Raw genomic sequence first — 27,172 nt, 5'->3', positions numbered from 1 at the left:
CTGGGGTTTGTCCAATATAGCTTGAAATGCATTTCCTGAAAGTGACTCGTGACAAGCCTTTGAATGCTGGGTCCTTATTCTTCTGTGTTTGTATGAATGAAGTCTTCAACAGGGTCTCTCTGATATTTCACTTTTGACAGCTTTCCTTTTGTTTCTAGAAACATTTGTTGTTGTTCTTGTTGTTGGTTTTGCCTTGGAGACCCCTAGGGGTTTTTTGTTATGCTTTTTCTTGTTTTGTTTTTTTTGCTTTCATATTTGTTCATGATCCTTTTCTTACATGTTTTTGTTAATTGGCATTTTCTGAAATAAAACAATAACAGAGTTGGTGGTGAATTAGGATCTGTTATGTTAAGTCCTGCAACACACTGGAATCCAAGTTAAGGACTTAATAGTCTGCTATACGGTGTCCTGTATGGGCCAGCTTTGACCCATGAGCCACAGTTTAAATCAAATTTATTGATTTAAATTTGACTGAGCTGCGAGTAAATATTGTAGTAGGTAAGTTTGACTAATTGACTAATTGGTTGTTGTTTAAAATACCAGCATTTGCTGGAGAATTTTCAAGGTTCAGTCTGCGCTATAGAAACTAACAACGTTCTGTGCTTAAAATTCCCAGAAATTACAGTTCAGTTTGTTCATTTCGACCTTTTGCAGCTATTTTGAGTCAACTGTGTAAACATTTTTAGTTACAAATGTCAAATGCTTGAGCACTATCATTAGGGATGCAACGATACCAATTTCTTCAAACCGATACGATACCGATCCTTGGATGTGAGTACTTGCCGATACAGAGTACATAAAATGATACGTCTACCACACACACACAGAAAAATGCAATGAATTGGAAGACAGATTTTATTTTATTCTCTGTCAATAAAAAATATTAATAAAAATGACCACAGAAATTACATTTCAAGCGAAAAATAAACACTTCTCTTAAATTATCGCAGTGTCCACATTGTAAACAAACAAACAAAATAACTAAAGTGTTTTGCAGCCTCCATTTTTCAGAGGGACATAACATTAATGAACCTATTGCAGAGTATCCACATTTTAATTTAAAAAAATAAAATAACTGAACTCCTTGGGTCTCTTTCCCTCTTTCAGATTGAAAAATAAACACTTATGTTCAGAATAAAACAAATAAAACTTAGGTTTCAGAATAAAATAAACACTTTTGTTAAGTTATTGCACAATGCCCATATTATATCCAAACAAAATAACAGTGAACTATGTGGCACTGTCTACAGCTTTCAGATTCACATAACATTAATGAACCACCTATTGCAGAGTGTCCACATTTTCACCAAACAAAAAAAACTTCAGTCAGCAAGCAATGGTGTGACCTCCAAACTAAGCTGTTTTTGGGAAAGTGAGAGGCAGGTTCTTTTTGATGAAAAGAATCATCTCTGCATGATCAGCTGTGAGCCCGTTTCTGCTTTCATTCACAATGTGTGACACTGAGCTGAAAAGCCTTTCACTATCAACACTTATGCACGGTGCAGAAAGGTATCTGCCTGCCACTTTAGCCAGGTTCGGGAACCGCACTTTATTAACCATCCAGTATTGCAGTGGTTTCTCTTCTCGTAAAATTGCGGCCTCTCCAAGATATGTCTCTAACTCTACAGTAGAACCTACCGCAGCTCTGCCCACCGATGCGAATGCCTGCTCATCTGCAATTTCATGAAACATGCTGTCCAGACTAGTTGTGGGCTGGTCACTGCGTGCTTTTCCTGAAGGTGGTTCATTCAGGTCATGATCCTCCTCTCCAGGCAACCTTAGTAGCTCAAGTTTTGGCATCTCTTTGGCATTTGCAGCAGTTGTGGTGCTGGAGAAAAAAAGATTTTTATATCTAAAACAGAGAAAGAAATAAGTTAGCTGACAATAGGTTTGCTTACCATTTTTTTTTGCAGTAACAGTTACATACACAGTCATATTCACATACAGTCAAACAGTTACACACATACACAGGCACAACACTCACCTGGGATCGAGTAGCGCGGCGATGCTATAGAGTGGGTCTTCCTCCACATCAGTGAACCGTGTCCTGACAGCTGCAGCCAAGGTTCCCTTCATTGCTTTGATCCCATGGTCCTCGCCAGTCTCCCTTGTTAGAAATCTGTGGAGCACAGTGACAGATAGAATGACGTCTGCAGCCATGGCATCTTAGGAGCTGACTTTTCGAGTTAACTCCTCGAATGGACCCAGAACAGATATCACCTTCTCCAGCAGTGTCCACTGGTGAGCCGTGAGCATATCAGGGAGTCCATATTCAGACACAAATATTCCCAGAGCCCGTTTCTGCTCGATCAATGACTGTATCATATAAAAGGTGCTGTTCCAGCGGGTCTGCACGTCTTGCTGGAGCCGCTTCGCGGGCTGGTTGATCTGTAATTGAATGTCCTCCAGATGGGAGCTGGCCAGAGCAGAATGTTTAAAATGTCCAACTATTTTGCGGCCAATTGCCACTGCATCAGCAACACTCTGTGACAGAAGGCCCTTATGAACAACCAGCTGGAGAGTGTGAGCAGTACAAGGTAGGCTGGGCAGCTCAGCATAACTCATGGCCTTTATCATATTTCTTGCGTTGTCCCAGAGCACTATGTGGACGGACGTCTTTGGTATGTCCCAGGTTTAAAGCATACTATCGAAAGCAGTTGCGATGTTTTGGCTGGTGTGCGAGCCCCTGAACGACCTTGCATGTAGTGTTACTTGATGACGAACAAACTTCTCATCAATCCACTGCGCTGTTAAACTGAGGAGTGACATCTGGGACACACTGCTTGTCCAAATGTCAGTAGTGAAACTTAATGCTGAAACCTCCTGCAAGAGGTTATGCACGTGCTTTTTTACCTCTTCAAAAAGTTTTGGCACCTTTACGTCCGTGATGTATAGGCGGCTGGGAATCTCATATCGAGGCTCCAGTATGCTGAGAAGACGGCGAAATCCTACGTTTTCCACGACCGACAGTGGCTGGTCATCCAGAGTGATAAAATGAGTCCGAGCCTCTGTTATTTTAACTGCTCGTGGATTTTCTCTTGACATTTTTCATCGCTTTTCCAAAACCCGAGTTGAAGTGGGCTGTTCTGGTCTTGCGTTAGCCTTAGCAAACTCGGTGTACTCCAGAGCATGATGTGTCCTCAGGTGTTTTATTAAATTGCTTTTATTGAACGATGTACTCTCCTTCCCTCCCCTGGACATCTTACTGGTACACAGTTTGCACTCGGCCTTGCTTCTGTCATCTTCACAAATTTTGAAGTAAGTCCACACTGCTGACATTTTGTTTAGCGTAGCTACAAGAGCCGCCAGTCTCACTCGCCTAACCCCCTGGCGACATGTCCCCCTAGCGGCCAATCTAAAAAATTACCACAGAAAGTACAGGCCACCCTCTGATTCATGAAGTAAGTTGGTATCGATTCATGGTATCGGTTAACTTTTGCGAGTATGAGTACACGCACATTTTATGGTATCGGCCCGATACCATATAATGTGCATCGGTATCGCTGCATCCCTAACTATCATACATTTTCTTATGAAACAGCAAAGAGGTAGACTTAAAAATCTAAGAACTATTCCTCCAACGCTGGAAAATACTCAAAATAGAGAAGGGAGGCAGAAAACACAGTTATGAATCAGAGAGCCCAGATCAACGGGGCCAGATCAAATTGTTACCTGCGCATAGTTAGCTTTCCTGAGTCAGCACTGGAGCAGACACAGTGAGAAGAAGCTCTCAAGTATCTACCACAATGAAGCTAAAAAGGTCACTAATTATTTAAACCAACATGGATGAGAAGTTATTTAAGTACAACACAAGGCTCACAGCCTCTAATTTTGAGGCAAGCGTGAATTTTCCTTTGAAACTTAAAACATGTGTTACTAGAATAAAAAAAAACCTCCCATGGTACATCAGTAAGCTTAAGGTACAAGGTACTAAATCATGATTATCCAACACTAAAGCTGCAATATGTAAAATAACGATTGGTTTGTTTTTTTTTTTTGTTCTGGGAGCTGTTCAAGGTGTGTACTTTTTCTTGTTTTGAGTCGTGCAAGGTAATGTCAAGAAAGTTTGAAGCAATTCCAGACACATCTGTAAAGATTACAGTATAGAAGCTGCAAGGTTGTTGGATATATCAACTTCTTCATAGAAGTGTGTGGCAGTGTGTGGTTGGTGGCCCGGCTGCATGGGAGGAGTGGAGTAGCAGGTTCAGGGCGTGGTGTCAGGTGAGGCTGATCTTCACAGCCACCTGCACGACCCCACAGCCAGGTAACTACAGCCTGGCCCCACGCTGGGGGAGACTCGGCTGCTCAACACAGTGGTCCTTGAACAGTTTGTTGAGTGACTCCCGGTCAGGACAGTGGAATGGTTCCGTTGTCACAAGCTGGCAAGCCTCAAAGTTGTGTTGACACTGGCAGATGACCACCTGGTGGAGTGGCCACCAGCGGGCTACCGATTAGTCCTGGTTCCAGGACCAGAGCACTTGTGCTGAAAATGCCTGTAAATGGAGCTGGGAAAGGTGTTCCAAGTCACTAGACCTCCGAAACCCTTGCAAAGTCCAGGACACGCATTATGCATACCGGTAAGGTGCCAAGGGGGTGCACGTCAAGCTATGGTGGATTCAAGCTGTATGCAAACCCTGGTCCACCAAACCCTGCTTCATCCAGGGGCATTGCTGTAGGCAGAGTAGGTAGAGGTTTGATGCGTGCATGGGGACATCCACAAATATCTCTTGGTTCCACTGGAAATTAGGTGCATAGAGTGAAGGCTCTGGTTAGTTTGCGCCTGATACACTTCTTAATTTTGGGAACAGAATGGCCCAGGTACAGTAGGTTAATGGGACAGTGTGTCAGGGTGTGTTTACAGTGGGCAGGGACATGCAGGGTTGCTTTGTGTTATTTCTGGTGGATTATGCAACATGATATCCTGAAGAGGTGCCGCTGCACACCAGTTCTGGAAAGACTGTGGCGCAGACACTGTTTCAGGCCATCTCCTGAGTCGGCATTCCGAAAGAGATACTGACTTACCAGGGCACACCGTTCATGTCTCACACAGTAAAAGAAATCAACATGTAGCCAAGTACAGGACAGGGTAGGGGAAGTTAAAGTAAGATGGAGAGAATGGGCCAATAGCTAGATTCGGATAAAGTGAGTTGCGTGGAGAAGAATGACTGGAGCCACAGGTAAAGTTGCTATGAATTGTATTAAACTATTTAGCAACAATTTAACAGCATTTCATAAACAGGAATGAAAACATAAAATAAAATACAGTGACAGCAATAATAATAACAATCAGAATCCTATCTGAGCTCAGATATGTCAGTCTTGCCGGAGTTAATAGTCAGTGTTCAGTCAAGTCAAATCCAATAAGTCAAAAGTCTGTGATTGGTGCAATTTCGTCCTACCGCACTGTTGCAATTGTTTGTGAGAGAAGAGCAACCTGCCCTTCTGGGCCAACTCGGAATGGCTGCGGTTCGGTTCAAAGGGAAAGGCTCGCCATCTTCCTCGTCAGGAAGAAATCCAGGTCTCACGATCCCATAAAAAACCTAGCCAGCACACTTCTAATGTTCAACTCTCAGAGAGGATCTTGTCCACTTCATCCGCTCCCGTGCAGATCTCGATGGTTTCAAAGTCCAAAATGTTCACAACAAATCAGGTCCGTTTCTTCAAGGTCCATGCAGATCTCCGGTATGGATATTTGCTCAATTTATCAAGTTAATAGTTATTTTCCAGCAACAAGCTTGGCGTTGAAAATCAGCGATGGTCTCGTGCACCTCCGTCTCTCTCTGTGTCTGAGCACATGTGACGGTACAGAGCAGGGGAAGGCGGGGCTTGTTCCTTCCTAACCAGTAGGGGTGTTAAATATACTCTTTGGGGTTTTATTCTTATATTTATATTATTTATCTTTTACTATTGATTTACTTTAGCTCAACTCACTGATTAACAGAGTAATGATAAATCCCAATTAACAATAACATGTTGTAGTGCATTACTGACTCGTGTAAACTCACTGGGTTACAAACAGTTGCTGGGAATTAAATCTATTTGGACTACCCTGAGACTGACAGGCTGGTGGAGCGGCTGAATAAGACGTTAAAATCCATGATTCGTAAGTTCAAGAAAGAGATTCAATATAAGTCCTGGACCTGAGAGCAAAGCTGCACACGTTGGGAAGGTTATCACAAGAAAATATTTGTTCCAGGCCCAGGAATGTCAGCAGCACCTGTACAATAGAGGGGCTAAACTCACAAATTTCACCGGGAGAAAAAGTGCTTGTATTACTCCCTTCTTCTAGCTCAAAGTTGCTCGCCAAGTGGCAAGGACCCTTCGTGGTCACACAGCTAGTGGGGGACGTTGACTGTGAAGTCGTACGGTGAGATAGGGAGGAGTCACACAAATATATATCACCTCAACCTCCTTAAAGTATGTAGTGAGCCTGAAACTACTTCTTCAGTGAGCCTGGTTAAGGACGGTATGCTCACGGCCCAACAGGTTAAGCAGGTTCTCTAGAGAAGCAGTTTCAGGCTTTCTCTATGTTTTAAGGAGGTTGAGGTGATATATCTGTGTGATTTGGGGCCGAAGGTGCCAAATTCCACCATTCCTGCCTCCCTCCATTGTGATGATCATTTCGTACAGGCCCAGAGAGTGGATGTTTCTGCATTACAACAGCGGTTTGCAAATGTGTTCTCCCCCTTGCCTTCTCTGTACAAATCACACAGAGCACCATTTTTAAAAGCAAACCCTGGTGTGACGGTGCGTTCACGGCACAACAGGTTACCTGAGCACAAAAGACAAATTGTGCAAAAGGAATTGGCTGAAATGCTAAAGCTAGGAGTAATAGAAGAGACACACAGTGTTTGGTGTAGCCCCATAGTTCTTGTGGTGAAGAAAGATGGGCCTATATGGTTCTGTGTTGACACTGCAAGGTGAACGAAGTGTCACAGTTTGATGCTTATCCCATGCCCCGGGTCAACGAGCTCCTGGACCGGTTAGGCACTGCTCGTTTTTTCACAACGCTGGATTTAACCAAGGCAGATTCTCTTATCTAACGGTCCAAGGAAAAAACGACCTTCTCCACTCTGTATGGTTTGTACCAGTTCGACACACTTCCGTTTGCCTTGCTCAGAGGTCCTGCCACCTTCCAGCGCCTCATGGACAGGGTGCTGTGTCCACAGGCTACATATGCTGCTGCCTACCTGGATGACGTTATCATCCACAGTGACACCTGGGTGGAGCATATGAAGCGGTGGCTGCCGTCCTGGAGTTCCTGAGGCAGGCGGGGCTCACGGCCAAACCAAACAAGTGTGCAGTGGGACGGAGGGAGGTACAGTATCTGGGGTACCACTTGGGGAGCGAGCAGGTGCGTCCGTCATTATTCTACGGTGCTGGCCTTCCAGCTCTGTTTGGATCACTCCCCACTGCAATGGCTCCATTACATAAAGGATGCTAATGCCTGGATCACACAGTGGCATCTGGCTCACCAGCCTTTTAAGTTCAAAGTGGTCCATAGGCCAGGGGCAGAGGTGGTCATTTCCGCTCTCGCTGGAGGGGGAGAATAGGCTAGGCCGGATCGGTCCGCAGCCTAAGTCAGGAAGTGGGGGTGTGGTTGGTGGCTCGGCTGCAGGGGAGGAGTGGAGCAGTGGGTTCAGGGTATGGTGTCTGTCCAGGACCTTTTTTTCCACAAGAAGCTCATAGTTTCTTTGAGTATTTCATAACGGTGAAAGGAGTAGTGGAGGGAAATCGCAAGTGATTAAGCTAAGAAAACCTTTTTACTTCAGTCTCTCAGCAGACACCAACTTTCTGTTCATATCTGCATGCTCACAGAGTTTTTCTAAGTTTTACTTTGCTTCTAAGTTATAATTAATATTTTCATATTTTGTAAGATGAAAAAATATTACATTTTTAAATCAAATGTATGCTACTAATGAAACCGCACCACAAAAAATAACTGGGCAGTAAAATCTCTGGTGAGCCTCAGGCTAAAATCCTGGCATGAGAACTGCAGACTATTTTGTTGGATGAGGTTGATGTTCTGTCCTCTGTTCAGATATGGGTTTGAAAAGACGAGGGAGAAAAGCTGTAATAATAAGCAAACCAAATTCGATTGTATCCTGTACGGACTCTTGGTTCCTCTGGCACAAAGCACTTGGATTTAGTCTTTTTTTCTGCAGTTTTCACTTAATAAGCTTTGCCTGGGGTGCTACAAACTTCTTTTTTTCCTGTTTGTATTTGCACCGCCAATAGGAGTGATAGCTAAACGCGACAGAGGAGGACATGGCAGGAACTGTGTGTTTGCTGTGTGTCATGGGTTTGCGTTTCTGACAGAAAAATTCGAAAAGTTAAGCCCAGTTGTTTCCTGCTGTCACAAGCCTGACATATGTAAAATTATGGTTATTGCACTAACTTTGAGGCACTGACAGAGCAGTGGAGCTGATAATACACAAAATCAGTGTGATATGACCATATTTAGTCTATTCCAGTAGTCATTGGGCAAGAGACATGTACATACTGGACGAGTCACCAATCTTTTGCAGGAAAGACAGACAGCCATTCACACCTATAGTCAGCCAAACCCATGTGTGTCTCTGAACTGTGGCAGGAAGCTAAAGTACCAACCCACAGTGTAAACTCCACACTGAAAGGTTTCAGACTGGATTTAAACCAAGGAGCTTCTTGCTGTGCTAACCGCTCCACAACAACTAGTCGCTTTGTGAATATTCTTCTCTCCTAGATATTCCACAATAACAATGTTTGTTTCCACAAACAAAAAGTGCGGTTATCAGCGTTTAGGAACCACAGAACATCAGGTGTGAATATCAGTAGATTTTTTTTCTTTAGGACACACAAATAATAAACAGCTTTCTCTAATATTTGGCATGTGCAGTTATTTATGAATCCATAATAAAATGATATGACGGTGCAGTTTAAAAATAATCTAGTTGTAATGCCACAACAAGTTGTGAATGGCTTATTCGCGCTCCGCCCTCTAGGATCAGCTGGTTGTTGGTTCCAAACACCTGTTGCCAACAGGCTGCAGAGTGCTCTCTGCTGGACAAACTATGCAACCTTAACACTCATGAGATGGTTAAAAGGTGTTTCTTTCCCGTCTTTGCTTTTTTCAGTTTTTATTTGCGTCTGTTATAAATTCAGATACCTACTGAGCAGCTCCTGTAGGTGTAATGTGTAGGTGGCTAAGAACAATGGTAGTTTCTACAATTACAGATAAAAGAACTATAAAAAAGGCCTTGCTTGTTCTGTCTTCTGTATGATAGTTCTTATTGCTTATAAGCAACCCCGATGCTATATTCGTTTAATTTTAAAGACTTCGCACTCATCATCCCTTTTCCTCCTCTTCTCCCACTGATGGCTCCGAATGTTGCAGCAGATCGTTTTTGGTCAATTTTAATCCTAATAAAACCTGCATTAAGAAAAACTTATTTCTGTCCTCGTGCTGCTGGTGAGAAAGCCACATTTAATTTTAACTTTCAACAGTCCATGTCACTGTTGAATAATCACACCATGTAAAGCAGTTTATCTAATGCAGGTCAGATGACGTCATTTATTTGACTGATTTCCCAGGTAAGCACCAAGAGGTGGCCAAAGCAACTGGACCTTTGAGAAACTGCATTATTGAAAATTGTGAGTCTTAAATTCGCTGCCTTATTGAAATTCAAACAAAACAAACCCCCTCTTAACACCAATGCAGCTATCAACAATGTATGCTCTTCCACAGCAACACCTCACTTTTCTTTCATTTTACTTCTGAAATACATTCTTTTAAATATGTTCTGAATATCAGAGATTTAACAACCTGCATCAAACTAAATAAAATATTGATTTTTCTGCTCATGGCATCTCCACTCCACTCCCCCTTGCCTTTCTACCACAGTCAGTTGCTGAGGAGCTGAGATTCTCATTAATGCTGCTGCGCTGCCTGAGTATATGTCATTTTGCCGTGGATGTTTTACTTTATTTATGCCTTGGAATGCATAGTAGCATTTGGGATATTAAAAGTTTGGATAAAATCTTGTGTTGGGTCAAATACCAACCCAATCAAAAACTTGTGACTTGGAACAACAAAGAAAATAATGTGCATATCTGTAATTCAAATCAACTCTGAATTGCATGATCACACCGACAACACAACATGTAACAATGCTGCGAGCCTTCCCAGACCATAGAAAGTTGAAAAACTTCAAGTCACAAAGGGCAAAGGAACTACTAGTGACACAATGTGGGCAGGGCACAAGATAAACTTTTCCATCTTCCAGGCAAGTGATTGAAACATCCACCAATGAGAGCACAGAATGCTGTTGAAATTTGACCTGGTAGTAAACACATTTGACTCACCTGGGCATTGTAAAGCCTTTGGATCACATCTGTCCATTTGGTTGTCCCATTGAGTGGAGGTCAATGGGAAATTAAAATTCAAATATAAATAAATATACACTTAAGAGTCTTTGATAAACTTCCCATCCGAGAATTACTATTTTTGCAATTTTTGTGGGAAATCAAACAGTTTATGTACATGCATGCAAATTAATTCAGCCTCACTATAAATGTGTTGGAACTGACATTTATGAGAGATGTGAGTTTGCTGGTCCTGAAAGATTTCAGCTCAGATTTAAAAAATAAATATAGAGTTTTTAACAAGATATGGATTGTAATATACAGTGGGGCAAAAAAGTATTTAGTCAGCCACCGATTGTGCAAGTTCCCCCACCTAAAATGATGACAGAGGTCAGTAATTTGCACCAGAGGTACACTTCAACTGTGAGAGACAGAATGTGAAAAAAAAAAATCCATGAATCCACATGGTAGGATTTGTAAAGAATTTATTCGTAAATCAGGGTGGAAAATAAGTATTTGGTCAATAACAAAAATACAACTCAATACTTTGTAACATAACCTTTGTTGGCAATGACAGAGGTCAAACGTTTACTATAGGTCTTTACCAGGTTTGCACACACAGTAGCTGGTATTTTGGCCCATTCCTCCATGCAGATCTTCTCGAGAGCAGTGATGTTTTGGGGCTGTCGCCGAGCAACACGGACTTTCAACTCCCGCCACAGATTTTCTATGGGGTTGAGGTCTGGAGACTGGCTAGGCCACTCCAGGACTTTCAAATGCTTCTTACGGAGCCACTCCTTTGTTGCCCGGGCGGTGTGTTTTGGATCATTGTCATGTTGGAAGACCCAGCCTCGTTTCATCTTCAAAGTTCTCACTGATGGAAGGAGGTTTTGGCTCAAAATCTCACGATACATGGCCCCATTCATTCTGTCCTTAACACGGATCAGTCGTCCTGTCCCCTTGGCAGAAAAACAGCCCCATAGCATGATGTTTCCACCCCCATGCTTCACAGTAGGTATGGTGTTCTTGGGATGCAACTCAGTATTCTTCTTCCTCCAAACACGACGAGTTGAGTTTATACCAAAAAGTTCTACTTTGGTTTCATCTGACCACATGACATTCTCCCAATCCTCTGCTGTATCATCCATGTGCTCTCTGGCAAACTTCAGACGGGCCTGGACATGCACTGGCTTCAGCAGCGGAACACGTCTGGCACTGCGGGATTTGATTCCCTGCCGTTGTAGTGTGTTACTGATGGTGACCTTTGTTACTTTGGTCCCAGCTCTCTGCAGGTCATTCACCAGGTCCCCCCGTGTGGTTCTGGGATCTTTGCTCACCGTTCTCATGATCATTTTGACCCCACGGGATGAGATCTTGCGTGGAGCCCCAGATCGAGGGAGATTATCAGTGGTCTTGTATGTCTTCCATTTTCTGATGATTGCTCCCACAGTTGATTTTTTTCACACCAAGCTGCTTGCCTATTGTAGATTCACTCTTCCCAGTCTGGTGCAGGTCTACAATACTTTTCCTGGTGTCCTTCGAAAGCTCTTTGGTCTTGGCCATGGCGGAGTTTGGAGTCTGACTGTTTGAGGCTGTGGACAGGTGTCTTTTATACAGATGATGAGTTCAAACAGGTGCCATTCATACAGGTAACGAGTGGGGGACAGAAACGCTTCTTACAGAAGACGTTACAGGTCTGTGAGAGCCAGAGATTTTCCTTGTTTGAGGTGACCAAATACTTATTTTCCACCCTAATTTACGAATAAATTCTTTACAAATCCTACCATGTGAATTCATGGATATTTTTTTTACATTCTGTCTCTCACAGTTGAAGTGTACCTCTGGTGCAAATTACTGACTTCTGTCATCATTTTAAGTGGGGAACTTGCACAATCGGTGGCTGACTAAATACTTTTTTGCCCCACTGTATTTAACCACTTAAGTCAGGAAGAGTGAGTGCCTACTTTGTAAAGAGTAGAGTGCTGTGTTTAAGCATTACAGTTTGAATTTGACTGATGCAGAGCGAAAACGCACATCTGACCATTTGCTAGCAATGCTGCAAGTGCAGCAAGGACTTTTCACCAAGCTTTACAAATCCAGGAATGGAGGAGTGGAGACCAGCTTTGTGATTTCCCACAAACCCACCGTAAGCCACAGTGAGACAAAAGAAGCATTTGATAATGTGCCCCTCTCCAGGTGAACCGTAACAAGTTTGATTGAGGATTTTATGGGAAATGTGGAGTGAAAAATAACACTTTTTACTCTTTTTATCCTGGGCTGTGACACAGTCCAGTTACTCGTCTTTGCACTTGGGATAACAGAGTTTGGGATTATGGAAGAGCTGGCAGCAATGCATGGAATGAAAGGCACTAAAATCTGACAGGAAAAATAGCAGTAGCACTTTGTATAACAATAGCCCTGCCAAGTATATAAAATTTGATACATTTATTTTTGTGAGCTTTCAAGACCTCTATATCGTCAGTGTGATTTTTTTCCCCAGAAAAACCTCAATAAATTGCACCAAAATTCCAAACATAGCAAGGACAATACAAAATAAAAATCATACATGTAAAATTACTTTTTTTATTTAGAAAGTTCAATAAACATTACAGTTTGAAAAAATAGAAATACCACACACACACACACACACACACACACACACACACACACACACACTAATTGCCCTTCATAGATAAACTTTATTGTCTGCTTCTTTGATTTATTATAGCAAGTAAAATAAAAATAAAAATAAAGACTGAGACACAAACTGAGCCTCATGGGGTCACAAACTAGTGTACTCTTAGTGTTGATTCCAGAAAAAATTGAAGGTTTTGTGAAGGACATTCAGCAGGAAGTCTGTTCCAAATCGAATATGCAAATCCATCAACTGTGGTTACCACTTGGGGAATAGGGAGCACCCGAAAGTACTAGTGATAATAAAAGTGGAGTAATTGTCTCATGTGCTCACAATATGAAAATGGTGACTTCCCAGCATATAATTTTCTGTCTTTACTATGCTTTATACTCAAATACTTTTCACCAACTGCTGCTGTTTTACCATTGCTTTTGTGCATCATAGAACTCACAGAGACTCTCTGAAGCTCCTAAGTATCCTTAAAATTTGAAAAATTGCACAGATTCATCCCCCCAACTCCCTTATAGACAAACCTGTCGTCGGTCCAGCGCGATGGCGGTGAGCGTGAGGGTGGAGACGTGCAGTGAGCAGTACTGTACAAAGCGACTGATGTGGCACATAGTTCTTCCAAACACCCAGGTGCTGTTCACAAAGCGGACCTAAAGGAGTGCACACACACAGGGCAGGCCAAAATGAGAAATGTCAACGGTCTCATCAGGTAGACACACTGGGAGGAACGTCAACTTTTAAAACTGCAAAAATGAGAACTGGCATGTAATAACACATGCCAGTCCTCAACTTCTCTAGAGTACTTCTCATTATGATTATAATGATTAGCAGCCACTAAACGGACATGAGCTAACTATGTTCATACTCCAGTTCCCACAGCAACAATAAGCCTTAACTCTAAGTAACAGCTCTGGAATACTAGTGCACCAATGAGACAAATCAGAATTATTAGTAATTTTCTTGCAGTTCAGTGTAGACCCCTAAAAATAGTGTATGCCATGTGGGGAACATTTTGCTTTGTTATAGATTTTTTTCCATTGGAGGCTTTCATAGCATAGCAACCTTTTACACTGCTCTGATTCAGGTGAGGAAATGTCAGCAAAGATGGGAGCAATTTTAGACGCACCTGTAACACAAGATTACAGTTTATAGCCTGCACTGTCAGACATCCCCACTTGAGGTGTGCTCCTGCTTCTTCTAGTGTTTATAATCACAGTTACAGTGACACATGCTGTACAGGTCATGCAGGATACAGCCATCGTGTTAGATTTTTCGGCACATATGATCAAATGTTCTAAATAGCCTAAGTGCACTATTTCAAAAAGTGCTGAAAGAAAATCTGTCGGAAAGAGAGAGAGAGAAGGTGGGGTGAGGGTGTGTGAGGCAGGAGTTGTTTAGTGATCCTTGGGGTAGGTAAGAATGGAGAGTAATATTGAGTTGCCTGGCATGCCACAGAGGGCTCATTCAAGGTGAAGCTTTTTTCTTTTTCTTTTTTATCTCCGTAATAACACATGCCAGTCCTCAAACTGGAGCTGCTGCTCCAGCCCCACTAATACACAAACACCAAGCTTTCTCTTTCTCTGTCATTTGCAGCTACAGTGCCTTGAAAGATTATTTGTCCCATTCGTGATCTCTTTGATAATCTGATCTCAGATTATCAAGTAAATTTTAACATTAGAAAAAGATAATCCGAGTAAATACAAAACACCATTATTAAACAGTGATTTCATTTATTAAGGCAAAGGGGTTTTCCAAACCTGACCAGCCCTGTGTGAAAAAGTCATTGATATCTATCAGTCTGAAATGGGTTACAAATCCATTTCTAGGGGTTTGTCACTTCAGAGAACCATTATCCACAAATGGAGAAAACCTGGAACAGTGCTGAGGTGGCCGATGCACCAAAATGACTCCAGGAACACATCAAAGACTCATCCAGGAGGTCACAAAAGAACCCAGAAAAACATCTAAAGAACTGCCAGCCTCACCTGTCTCAGTTTAGGTGAGAGGTCATCCATGGGAGAGTTCCAAAGAAAAAAAAACACTGTTGACCAAAACTAACATAAAGGCTCAAAAATCCTGAAGGAGAATGTCCAGCTATCAGTTTGTGCCCTGAAGCTTAAGTGCACTTGAGTAATGCAGCAAGACAATGATTCAAAACACTCTGGCACACACTTGGAGTGGGCTGGTCAAAATCTGGAGTTACATCCAATTGAGATACTTTGGTATGACCTTTAACAGGCTGTTCATGCTTGAAAATCCTCCAGTGTGACTGAATTAAAACAATTCTGCAAAGAAGAGTGGGCCAAAATTCCTCCACAGCGATGAGTGAAAGTCTCATTGCCAGTTTTTGCAGATGCTTGACTAAAGTTCTTGCAGCCAAGAGCGGCACAACCAGTTATTAGGTTTAGGGGGCAATTACTTTTCACACATTTTGTGTTTACTCTGGTTATCTGTATATAATATTAATATTATTGTTTGATTATCTGAATTTTTAAGTGTGACAAATATGCGTGACACTTTACTGCTGAACAATATAAGGAGTGGGAAGGGAAAAATACTCCATGTAGTCGGGGTTTCACTATACAAATGTCAAAAACACAAGTCCAAACTGAAAAAAATGCTAAGTAGGTTAGGTTGTTAGAAAAAAAAAATCCTTTGCATGGAGAGACTCAATTAGCATATATTCAGAAACGCACTGTGTTTCGTGGACTCCAACATGAGGTCGGAGGCTGGAGGTGGTGGGCTGCCCACGTCTGATTAAAGCAGCATTTTTAATAAATACATTTCATGCATTCAGAGTAAGTCCCAAACTCAATGTCAGCTGTGAGTTTGCAGGCTCCAGGATGATTCAAAGCAGGAGTGACACATTTTCAACCTATTAAATGCTCATTTTTCTAAACAGTTTTCTACCTCACGGGACGGTTTAGCTCCCAGCTAAAAACACTTTCAACTATGAAGCGGTTTTTTAATATTAAGTTGGTAATGGAAACAGGGTGTGATATTTTTTGCTTTAAAGTAACTACCCCACTCACACATGAGATATATAATACAACACAGCCAGCCAAAGAGAGGCATCACGATGACACCACTAGCGCCATCTTTTGGTAGCAGTTTAATACAGAACTTGGAGCAGTGCTCGGAGTGTTGAGCAGGTTCCCCTAATTTGACTTAGTTTAATTATTGCAGGACATTACAAATGTTGTTATTAAAAAAACATTTATGTGTGAAGATAAGAGCTGCCATACCCATCACACACACATGCACACCTACACACGCGCGCGCGCATACACAGTGGTCTTACCAGAGTAAAGGGTGTATTGAGGACTGTGATGAAGATATCAGCCACCGCCAGGTTTAGGATAAATAAACTGGTGGCGGACAAGGTGCGCTTGTTTTTGACCACCACGTGACACACCAGGGTGTTCCCGAACAGGGAGATCACGATTATGAGGGAATAGGCTGCCACAAGCAGCGCCTTGACGCCCCTGTCCTGAGACTCTCCGCCGCTGCTGGCCAGAGAGCGCCAGCCCTCCAGCAGACCCTCATCAAAGTCCAGGAGAAACAATCCGGAACTCGCGTTCCCTCTCTGTCCCGAAACGTTCATGAAACACTCCGCGAAAGAAAGTATCTCCTCTCCCGAAAGTGAAGAGTCGTTAGTTCTGTGTCCCGCTGCTGCCCGGCTCATCCAGAGGACCACGGAGAGCCAAACACATACTGCTGTCATTTTTATTATTATTATTATCAGTGTAATTATCGCATCCCCCTGCCTGTAGTTTTAATGAGAGAATGAGAGGTTTGCAGCTGCTTCTCTGTCATTCGTGTCACTGGAGTAAAGGAGAGAGGCTGAAGCGTGGGCAACAAGTTGTGTGAAGCGACTCAGCAGCAGGAGAGGCTGCTGTTTATAAAGCTTCAGACTGTCGCGTGTGTGTCTGTGTGTAGCAGAGAGAGAGGGAGGGAGAGAGACTCCTTCCTTCTGTGCTTTTATTGATTCGTTCTTAGTGAGATGTTTACCTGCAGGGTGATGCAGGGTGAAGCTGGCTGATTTGCAAGTCCAAGGCTGCTTCTGTATGGAACGCCAGGACTGCCATAATGAATTAATTAAATACACCATTAAATAATTAATTAAATGTGTCAATAATTAATTAAAATTGGAATTAATTAATTAAATAAATAGTTATGACACATTTAATTAATTATTTATGTATTTCACATTTTAATTAATTATTGACACATTTAATTAATTATTGACACATTTAATTAATTATTTAATGATATATTTATTTATTTCATTTTGGCAGTCCTGGCGCCTGGCTCTTGTCATGAAATAATTTTATCTGTCAGCCTCACCCATCAAACTCAGGGGGCGGGGTTAACGCTGCCCATGCAGCTTCTCTAACATTTGATTGGTTGCCGTGCAAAGTAAGTCAAAACAGGTCGATCCTAGATAATCGATTGCTTGTGTAGACTTGGGGCAGCCAGTTATCCCAGAATGCAGATCAAATCACAGGCAGCAATGGTGGTGGTGTAGTTTTAAAATACCCCGTTTTTCTGTCACCAGCTACACTTTTAACAGTGTTTTAGCCGCGAATGTCGCGCCGTATGTCTGGTCAGGTTGTCAACACAGAACATGTTTGCAAAAGTGCTCAGATGTTTTCAGAGATTTCACTAGCTCTGCTAACAGTTAGCATGCAGAGCACACCGAGGGGGTACATTAACCGGTTTGTTTACATATTCCACTCTCCGTGTTCCACATGTTGCATTCGCAGATTCTCATTTTCACCGAACGATCGTCTCTTTCCGCCTGGTCTTGTGTCTCTGTGCTTCTGTAACATAAAGAACGAGCTGACATTTTTCTCACGAAACCAGCGATCAGCTCAGCAGACCCTCAGTTTACCTGCATGCATCCTCCTCCTCATCTGTCAGCTGTTTAACACCTGCTGCTAATTCAAGAAACAAGCCTAGTTACCTGGTGATAGTCACAGTTTAACTGGGCAGCCGGTGCTCGATATAACGCAATGTCAGCGCATTCTTCTGCACAAGATAAGTAAATATAGTATTTTCCCCGAGCGCAGAGCTGCTGGAGCTTGTTTCCTTACAGAGCACTTTATAGGCGAGCAGCTTTATCAGCGGCTGATGTCCAATCACCAGCACACAGCTTTCAAACCTCAGCTGAGTTTTAGCTCTCAGTGGTTAAACGCTGGACTTCATTCACTCAGGTTCTGTCTGTCGGGTCACGTTTACTTCGCTGTTTTATTTACAACTGAGCAAATCGGTTTGGCTGAGGTTAAAGTTACGTTTCATAACTGCATAGTTTCACAGACGTTTAATGGTTCACTGGCACATGTGTTAGACTGAACTATCATCTAAATATCATCTGTTTTTTAATAGTTATTCAACTGTATTCTAAGCACCAGCTGTCTGTTAGAATGTGATTTTTTTCTCTCTCTGTTGGCAGAGGTATAAAAATGCGCAGGAAAATCTGACATGCATGGCAAACTTCAGCGACGATATTTAGGGAGGAATAAACACACATCAAACATAAATGAACCATTTGTCTGTCTCCATAATTGAGAGCATTTTCTCTTCTTATGTCAACACTCTCTCTCTCTCTTTTTTTTTTTTTTTTTTTTTTTTTTGCTTTTTCGGTCATGTTATGTTTACCTGTCAAAGGCTTGTTACAAACTATGAAACACATCGTGCAGACTTCTGGATGTTAGAAGAAAACGAATACTGCTCATGAATGAGACTAAAGGCAGGAAGGTGTCCTTTAAAACTAAACATGTTAATAGGACCTCCCTGTTTATATCATAGTTTATGATATAGCACGTGTATTTCAGTAATAGACTGCTGAGGCCACTATACGTGCTGGCCTCATATCAAATGTGAAGGCAGACTGAGTCTATGTTTGACGTTTGTTTATATCTAATCTTCCTCTCAAACATTTAAACAGCAGCGAGTCTGCAGCTGAGGGAATACAAATTCAAATTGTCGGAACAGGTTTGCTCGTTTCTTGGATTCATTTGGTGATTTATTAAATGTATAACTGTTATTCTAATCTGCTGCTGAGTCTCTTACACTTTTCTTTATGCGGTATATTTTCACGTCTCTGGAATAGTTGGCAGTTAGATAGTCAGCTGGGAAACTTTGTGTTAACTCATGGAGCTGAGGATATCGTGGATATGCTGACCTCGCTGCGTGGTGTACAGAGCGAGGTCAGCATGATTAATATTCACAATAAAAATATTAGCCGAACATCATGAAGTCTGTATGTGTTTCATAGTGTCGAACAACCTTTGTACAGTTAAAGCCAGCAGTTACTACATGACGGAAACACCAACGTTATCTCTTTTATGTGTTTATACTGTTGAAAACACGCAGTTCTTTGAATCTTTGGGCTGAAGGAGGGACAATACTCGGTGTATAAATGCTCAATCAACAATCATTTATTTCCATACAATTCAACAGTCAGAGCATTACAACGTCCGGACGGGAGAGATGCTACCAGAGGGTCAGGCACATGTCTCAAAATGGTGACGGGTTGCTCAGCTTTTTATAGTCTCTAGTGGCCCCCAGCTAGTCGTAAAAGCCAAAACATCACATTTTTTCTCTGTTACAGCGCCTAAGTTATGACCTCGGCAGTTGTTTCTCTGCTTTCTGTAAGGTGGGGGTGTGGAATGTGGTCTGTCTATCTCCCCTGTCTTTAGACACAGAGTCTCCTGCTTACAACCTTCTCTTCATGATTCAACAATTAAGCATGTCAAGAAAACAGTGTAACACATTCCCAGCAGATCAAGGATACAGAGTGATGCACATTTATCTAATGAACTAATATGTGAATATGTTCTGTTAACTCAAAAGTATAATGAGAACTAAACTACATACAGATCACACACTCTATTTTAAAGGGTATAATATGATCTACAGCAGTATTCTAATTCAACTACTTTGATTACATATATAAGGTAACATATAATAACAGAATAATATCACAATACACAGGTCACGCTGATTACTGAACAAAAACCCAAAGATCAGATGTTAAACAGATTTATTTGCTCTCTCTCCTCCTTAAACATGTTTTTAATGTTAGTTATAATTCAGAATTGGCGACTGAAACACGTAGGACACATAAGAACATCCGGAAATAAAACACCGATAAATATAACCTCAGTAAAAGAAGTCAGCGGGGGTTACTACAGCTGTGTACCGGGGCCTGCGCTTTGTCGGTGGGATTGCTTGCGAGGCGAGCGGGTCTATCACACGCTTTGCCGTGAGACTGGGACGACATCTCCGAAATCATCGAAACACTTTTGCAAAGAGGCTGTATCTTGACAAACCGACCAGACACATGAAGATTAAACCACTACATTCTCGGCTAAAAAAATATTAAAACGGTATTTGGTAACACACAAACAGGGTTTTTCAAAGCTCAGTTCTGTTAGCTTCCACATGCCGGTTGTTGTGTGCTAGAAACAATGGCCACCAGGCCAAAGCAATGGTTTTGACTCGATCAGCGTTAACCCCGCCCCCTGAGTTTGATGGGTGAGGCTGACAGATAAAATTATTTCATGATGAGAGCCAGGTGCCAAGACTGCCAAAATGAAATAAATAAATATATCATTAAATAATTAATTAAATGTGTCAATAATTAATTAAATGTGTCAATAATTAATTAAAATGTGAAATACATAAATAATTAATTAAATATGTCAATAATTAATTAATTAAATGTGTCAATAATTAATTAAAACGTGAAATACATAAATAATTAATTAAATGTGTCAATAATTAATTAATTACATATATCATAACTATTTATTTAATTAATTAATTCCAATTTTAATTAATTATTGCCACATTTAATTAATTATTTAATGGTGTATTTAATTAATTCATTATGGCAGTCCTGGCGTTCCATACTTCGGGTCTCCATGCGTGCCAAATTAAACCGCCTGGTGGTTTATAATTGAATTGTTTTGGCAACAGACATTTAAGCTGATGGCCTGTAAACGTATCGACCATTTAGAGCATTCTGTTAAATACTTGGAAATTCGTAATTTAAACCCCAGTGTGTTCTTAGATGATATTAAAGGACTTTGCTTTTTTTACTTGTGTAAGCTTTTTTCGAAGATTTTTCAGGTATATGTTGCCAGTCAAGGTCAGTGAAGTCACCAAATATGGTTCCTTGTTCATTTAGGGCAGGGGTGTCCAAACTCCGGCTCGCGGGCAGTCCATTTTTAATTGGCCCACAAGTAATTTTATAAATAGAATAGAATATGGCCCGCACTTCAACTTTTGGTTGAGTGTATTGCACTTCTTAGTTTTAACACCAGGGGGAGCTGTTGTTAATCAAGGCAGTTGCTCCACCAAAAAGGTCAATCACAGAAGAAATTTACCCCCAAGTTACTAAACATGGCAGAACCAAAGAAGCGAAAGGTAGAAAGTGAGTGCAGAAAATTTCAGACACGGTGGGAGAGTGAATATTTCTTCAAAGAATTCAAGGGGAAGTGTGTCTGTTTGAGCTGCACTGAAACTATGGCAATTATCAAAGAGTATAATGTACGACGTCATATGAAACCAAACAAGAGGCCTATGCATCCTACACTGCACTCAGAAAAATTATGGTTCTTAAATGGTTCTTCAGATGTCTTCATGGTTCTTTGGTTTGGTTCGACCTTTAAAGGTGCCCCAACCATTTCTTGATGGTTCTTTGGGGCACCTTTAAAGGTTCTTCAATGAACCACGGAAAGAAATGGTTCTTCAAAGAACCATTGTTTGAAAGGTTCTTTCTGGCACCAAAAAAGGTTCCTCTATGGCATCAGTCTAAAGAACCACTTTTGGTTCCAGTTGGCACTTTTATTTTTCTGAGTGTGGCGCTGAGCGAGAGCAGAAATTAAAGCAAAGGGTAGCTCTCCTGCATGGTCAGCAACAGTATTTTTTTCGTGCTCAAATTGTCCAGGAAAAGGCTCCAATAGCATGAGGTCTCCCAACTCATCGCAAGACATAGCAAGCCTTTTTCAGATGGAGACCTCATAAAACACGGCCTCGTTAAAGTCACCAAAATAATGTGCCCGGAAAAAGTGCAGGACGCACTGCATGAAGACTCGTCAGCCAACATTAAACTGCAACTGTCTGATAAAGCTGTGCTTTTGATTTTTACTCCATCGCATGAGATGAGAGCAACGATGCCACAGACACCGCAGCTGTCAGCTGCTATGTTTTTTTGCGGGGAGTGGACGAGAGCACGAGCGCTTTAGGTGAGTAAAAAATATATTCCACAGTACCCGTGGGTTAATAAGCATGCATGTGCAGGTACACATGCTTCAAATATCTATAATGCGCATCAATTCTGTCACTACCCTGCTTTTGCGCACCACTTTCTTATAAGCGTTTTTCTTGTTAACACACAGAGTACACACCGCTGTGCACAGCGCACGCACACGCAGTCAGCTGATCTCATCTGATGCAGATCTGCTCCTTGATCAAGTGACATTTGTCCGGATTTTTAGCAGAGTGGCGTCGGATCAGCACCGCAGCTGGATGGCCCGATTTACATACCCAGCGCAGCTGATACTCACCAGAATAATTTACTAAAATTATATGGACTCCTGTTATTAAGTCCAGTTCAGTCTGTTAATGTTGATAATCGTTTCAAACGGACGTTAATAGATGTTTTGCTAAGCCTAATAACTTAAATAACAAACTTGAAATGTATCACTTTTAAGGGATTTTTCTAACTTTAATACAGTAAAGTTAAGGTTATACAGTGGGGCAAAAAAGTATTTAGTCAGCCACCGATTGTGCAAGTTCCCCCACCTAAAATGATGACAGAGGTCAGTAATTTGCACCAGAGGTACACTTCAACTGTGAGAGACAGAATGTGAAAAAAAATCCATGAATCCACATGGTAGGATTTGTAAAGAATTTATTCGTAAATCAGGGTGGAAAATAAGTATTTGGTCAATAACAAAAATACAACTCAATACTTTGTAACATAACCTTTGTTGGCAATAACAGAGGTCAAACGTTTACTATAGGTCTTTACCAGGTTTGCACACACAGTAGCTGGTATTTTGGCCCATTCCTCCATGCAGATCTTCTCGAGAGCAGTGATGCACAATTCTGTTGCTTGTGAAGCTCGCACACAAGAATTTCACTCACATGTGCTGTACCAATGTACCTGCACATGTGATGTGACAATAAAAGTGATTTGATTTGATTTGATGTTTTGGGGCTGTTGCCGAGCATCACGGACTTTCAACTCCCGCCACAGATTTTCTATGGGGTTGAGGTCTGGAGACTGGCTAGGCCACTCCAGGACTTTCAAATGCTTCTTACGGAGCCACTCCTTTGTTGCCCGGGCGGTGTGTTTTGGATCATTGTCATGTTGGAAGACCTCGTTTCATCTTCAAAGTTCTCACTGATGGAAGGAGGTTTTGGCTCAAAATCTCACGATACATGGCCCCATTCATTCTGTCCTTAACACGGATCAGTCGTCCTGTCCCCTTGGCAGAAAAACAGCCCCATAGCATGATGTTTCCACCCCCATGCTTCACAGTAGGTATGGTGTTCTTGGGATGCAACTCAGTATTCTTCTTCCTCCAAACACGACGAGTTGAGTTTATACCAAAAAGTTCTACTTTGGTTTCATCTGACCACATGACATTCTCCCAATCCTCTGCTGTATCATCCATGTGCTCTCTGGCAAACTTCAGACGGGCCTGGACATGCACTGGCTTCAGCAGCGGAACACGTCTGGCACTGCGGGATTTGATTCCCTGCCGTTGTAGTGTGTTACTGATGGTGACCTTTGTTACTTTGGTCCCAGCTCTCTGCAGGTCATTCACCAGGTCCCCCCGTGTGGTTCTGGGATCTTTGCTCACCGTTCTCATGATCATTTTGACCCCACGGGATGAGATCTTGCGTGGAGCCCCAGATCGAGGGACATTATCAGTGGTCTTGTATGTCTTCCATTTTCTGATGATTGCTCCCACAGTTGATTTTTTCACACCAAGCTGCTTGCCTATTGTAGATTCACTCTTCCCAGTCTGGTGCAGGTCTACAATACTTTTCCTGGTGTCCTTCGAAAGCTCTTTGGTCTTGGCCATGGCGGAGTTTGGAGTCTGACTGTTTGAGGCTGTGGACAGGTGTCTTTTATACAGATGATGAGTTCAAACAGGTGCCATTCATACAGGTAACGAGTGGGGGACAGAAACGCTTCTTACAGAAGACGTTACAGGTCTGTGAGAGCCAGAGATTTTCCTTGTTTGAGGTGACCAAATACTTATTTTCCACCCTGATTTACGAATAAATTCTTTACAAATCCTACCATGTGGATTCATGGATTTTTTTTTCACATTCTGACTCTCACAGTTGAAGTGTACCTCTGGTGCAAATTACTGACCTCTGTCATCATTTTAAGTGGGGGAACTTGCACAATCGGTGGCTGACTAAATACTTTTTTTCCCCACTGTATACCTAAGTGGCCCAGCCCCTCCTATATTTCTATGTATGTGGCCCTCAGTGAAAAAAGTTTGGACACCCCTGATTTAGGGTAAACGTCTTTCTAAAAAATGAATAAATAAATTATGAGAGGGAAAAGTACGGAATAAAATTATTATATTATTAAATTTGTTTCTGACATCTTACAGTTACTTTTGCTAAGGTATTCATGAAGATTATTATTATTTTTGCTTGTTGCTCATTTTTGTTGCCGGTTCCTACCCCTGTGTGGATTTGGTGTGTGTGCTACTAACTACAGTTCCACTGATTGGGCTGCTGTCTGTCTTGGCCAGGACACTCTTGTGAAAAAGATTTTGACCCGCTCTCTTGGAGCCGCTGGTCCGGGGTGGCTTGAACCTCTTCCTTGTCGGGGGAGCTCCCTCTGGTGCCGGGTGGTTCGTGGGTGTCTGGGGCCATGGTGGCCGGCCTCTGGCGGGGTCGGCAGCTTCAGATTCACTGGGACTCTCCCCCTTTTGCTGTGGGCACCCCATCTGGGCCCTTCGTCCTTGTCCTGATGGGATGGACGCTTAGATGTCGCCCAGATGTGTGGCCTCAGGTCTGCGGGCTGCTGACGGCACTTTTCTCCTGGATACATCTCTGTCTGCCTCTGGCTAAATTGTAGATGTATAACTCAAAGCATTAAAAAGCTTTACAATTACTTATGATACCACTTTTTTCTTATAAATCAGTAAAAACTAAAATCAGAAATATTGAATTACTAAACCAATTATAGTTCTAATAAGACCCACAGTAAAAACAAACACTGACATCTGCAATTTAAGTATATTAAAAACTGCTATAAGGCCATAAAACTGAGTGAAACAGTCACGCACGTTTCATTATTTACAGGACGAAAACGTCTATAAATGGGTTAATTTCTCACTGGGTTACTTTATAATGATACACAAACCTGTCACAATATCCTATGGACCACTGAGTACTGCAGTAGTTGTATGTACAGTCTCTTCTATCTATGCCCCTGAAGCTTTTAAATCCTTCAGAGTGGACACCTGGTGGCCTCCATCACTGGTGTTTTTCTTCCCCAGTCACTCTGTTTGCGAGGATGACCAGCTCTAGGCAAATTTAGACAACTGCCATACTTCTTCCATTTCTTAATTATGGACTTACCTGAACTCTGTGGTATATCCAGTGAGTTGGAAATCGTTTTGTAGCCAACTCCCAACTTTCAAGGACAGAGTTTTCTGAGTTCCTTTATGTTTTCTTTTTGCAGCAGCTGATGAACCAGAGTCTGAACCTTACAGATACAGGTGCCTTTATACAATCGCTTCATACATGGTAGATGCACAGGTGATCTCCAATTCCTCCACTGCTGGAATCAGCTGGACCTCTGATAAATTAGGTTGTCACTTTAAAGATCAAATGTTTATTTTACTATATATACTTTTAATTAACTGGCATTATTTTATCAACATGAAAGAAGCTTGACCATTGTTTTGACCATGATCTTATGTATTAAAGCATTGAAGGGGTGAATACCTTTTATAAGCATTGTATATGCAGTCAAATATACCTGGCTCATAAAGTAGTATCAGTCTCAGATTAGCAAATAACACAGTCCCCTGCTGAGAGCGATAATAGCAGTGAAATCAGCCATGAAGAGGCTTGGACTGCTGGGAGGAGAAATAGGATACCAGCATAAATTATATATGTAAATTAAGGAAAAGACAAACACGTGTAACACAGGTGATAAATAGATTCCAGTGCTCACAAGACTCAGATTTTTACACTATAGATGCAAACAGTTTTGTTTTATTTGTACCGGTTAAGCTCAGTGTGCTGCAAAAACTCTCAGAAAAATAGATTAAAATTAAAGTATCAAATAAATAAACTGTTAATGTTATTCAATCAATAGCTGCTCTGACAGTCTGCTTCCATGCAATTACAGTGTCTGCTGCAGTGTTTTTAAATGCCACTCAGTCCAGATGAGTCGGAGGCTGAAAGGATGGGAAAAGTGACAGAAACACTGGCGAGAGCAGTAAGAAAAGCCACAAACAGATGTCAGAGACGAAAGGATAAGACACGCGTTAATGATCAAAAATACAGGAGAGTAAGAGCTGAACTGTTGCTTCACTTATCTAAATTCCTCTAGCATGAAAAGAAGTTGGCTTGTCTTGAGCAGAGGATACCAAGGCATTAAATTGGCTTCACTCTGAGCCTGTATGTGGTAGATGGATTGCAAAATGCGGGAGCCTCAAGTTCAGCATGTGCCCCTGGTAATTAGCACTGCACTTAAATAAAAGTAATGGACGGATAGTTTTAAAAATTGGATTTAAATCGATGCGGCAGAACCAGAGATAGCTAATCTCGTTCAGTGTCTGGGGTCCTGCAGCATTCATTTCTGCCCCGTGGCCCCAGAGGCTTGAACCAGCCCTTGTAGAAAGCAGATGGGCTGCAGAATGTTTTGGAAAGCAATTGCAAAATCCTGATTAACTGTCTCCATCTCGCAACTCCTCACTATTAGGCCAAATTTAATGATCACAGAATCAGACTGTAAAAAGCTAAAAAGCTGTTTTAACACTCCTCAACATAAACCTTTGGGAAACCAGTTTGCACTGCATATGGAACGTTTTGGTGTTTGGAGGTTTTGCTGTGCGGTGTGATGAAAAGTCCCTCCTTGACAGGATAAATATGAGCCAGCAGGCTGGTGGGTCTCTTGTAGAA

The 27,172-nt window shown here is 41.9% G+C and overlaps 1 protein-coding gene and 1 long non-coding RNA gene across 2 annotated transcripts in view; one reads left to right on the top strand and one right to left on the bottom strand.

The window, feature by feature from the left end:
- The window catches only part of gpr83 (G protein-coupled receptor 83), a 33,810-nt gene extending 16,962 nt beyond the window's left edge, over window positions 1–16,848 (bottom strand). Inside the window, exons 1-2 of the mRNA XM_026171055.1 lie at window positions 16,290–16,848; window positions 13,513–13,638 (exon numbers count right to left, since the gene is read on the bottom strand). Coding sequence (XP_026026840.1) covers window positions 13,513–13,638; window positions 16,290–16,712 — 549 coding nt within the window. The 5' untranslated portion in view covers window positions 16,713–16,848. The remainder of the gene's footprint in view (window positions 1–13,512; window positions 13,639–16,289) is intronic.
- A 4,890-nt stretch (window positions 16,849–21,738) lies between these two features.
- LOC113023286 (uncharacterized) lies at window positions 21,739–25,148 on the top strand. Its single transcript, XR_003272533.1, has 2 exons — window positions 21,739–22,245; window positions 24,784–25,148. It is a non-coding gene; the product is annotated as an uncharacterized LOC113023286 (long non-coding RNA).
- The last annotated feature ends 2,024 nt before the right edge of the window (window positions 25,149–27,172 follow it).

Source organism: Astatotilapia calliptera, chromosome 6 (genome assembly GCF_900246225.1).
Source record: "Astatotilapia calliptera chromosome 6, fAstCal1.2, whole genome shotgun sequence".
NCBI classification, from domain to species: domain Eukaryota; kingdom Metazoa; phylum Chordata; class Actinopteri; order Cichliformes; family Cichlidae; genus Astatotilapia; species Astatotilapia calliptera.
This window is presented reverse-complemented; position numbering and strand designations above follow the sequence as displayed.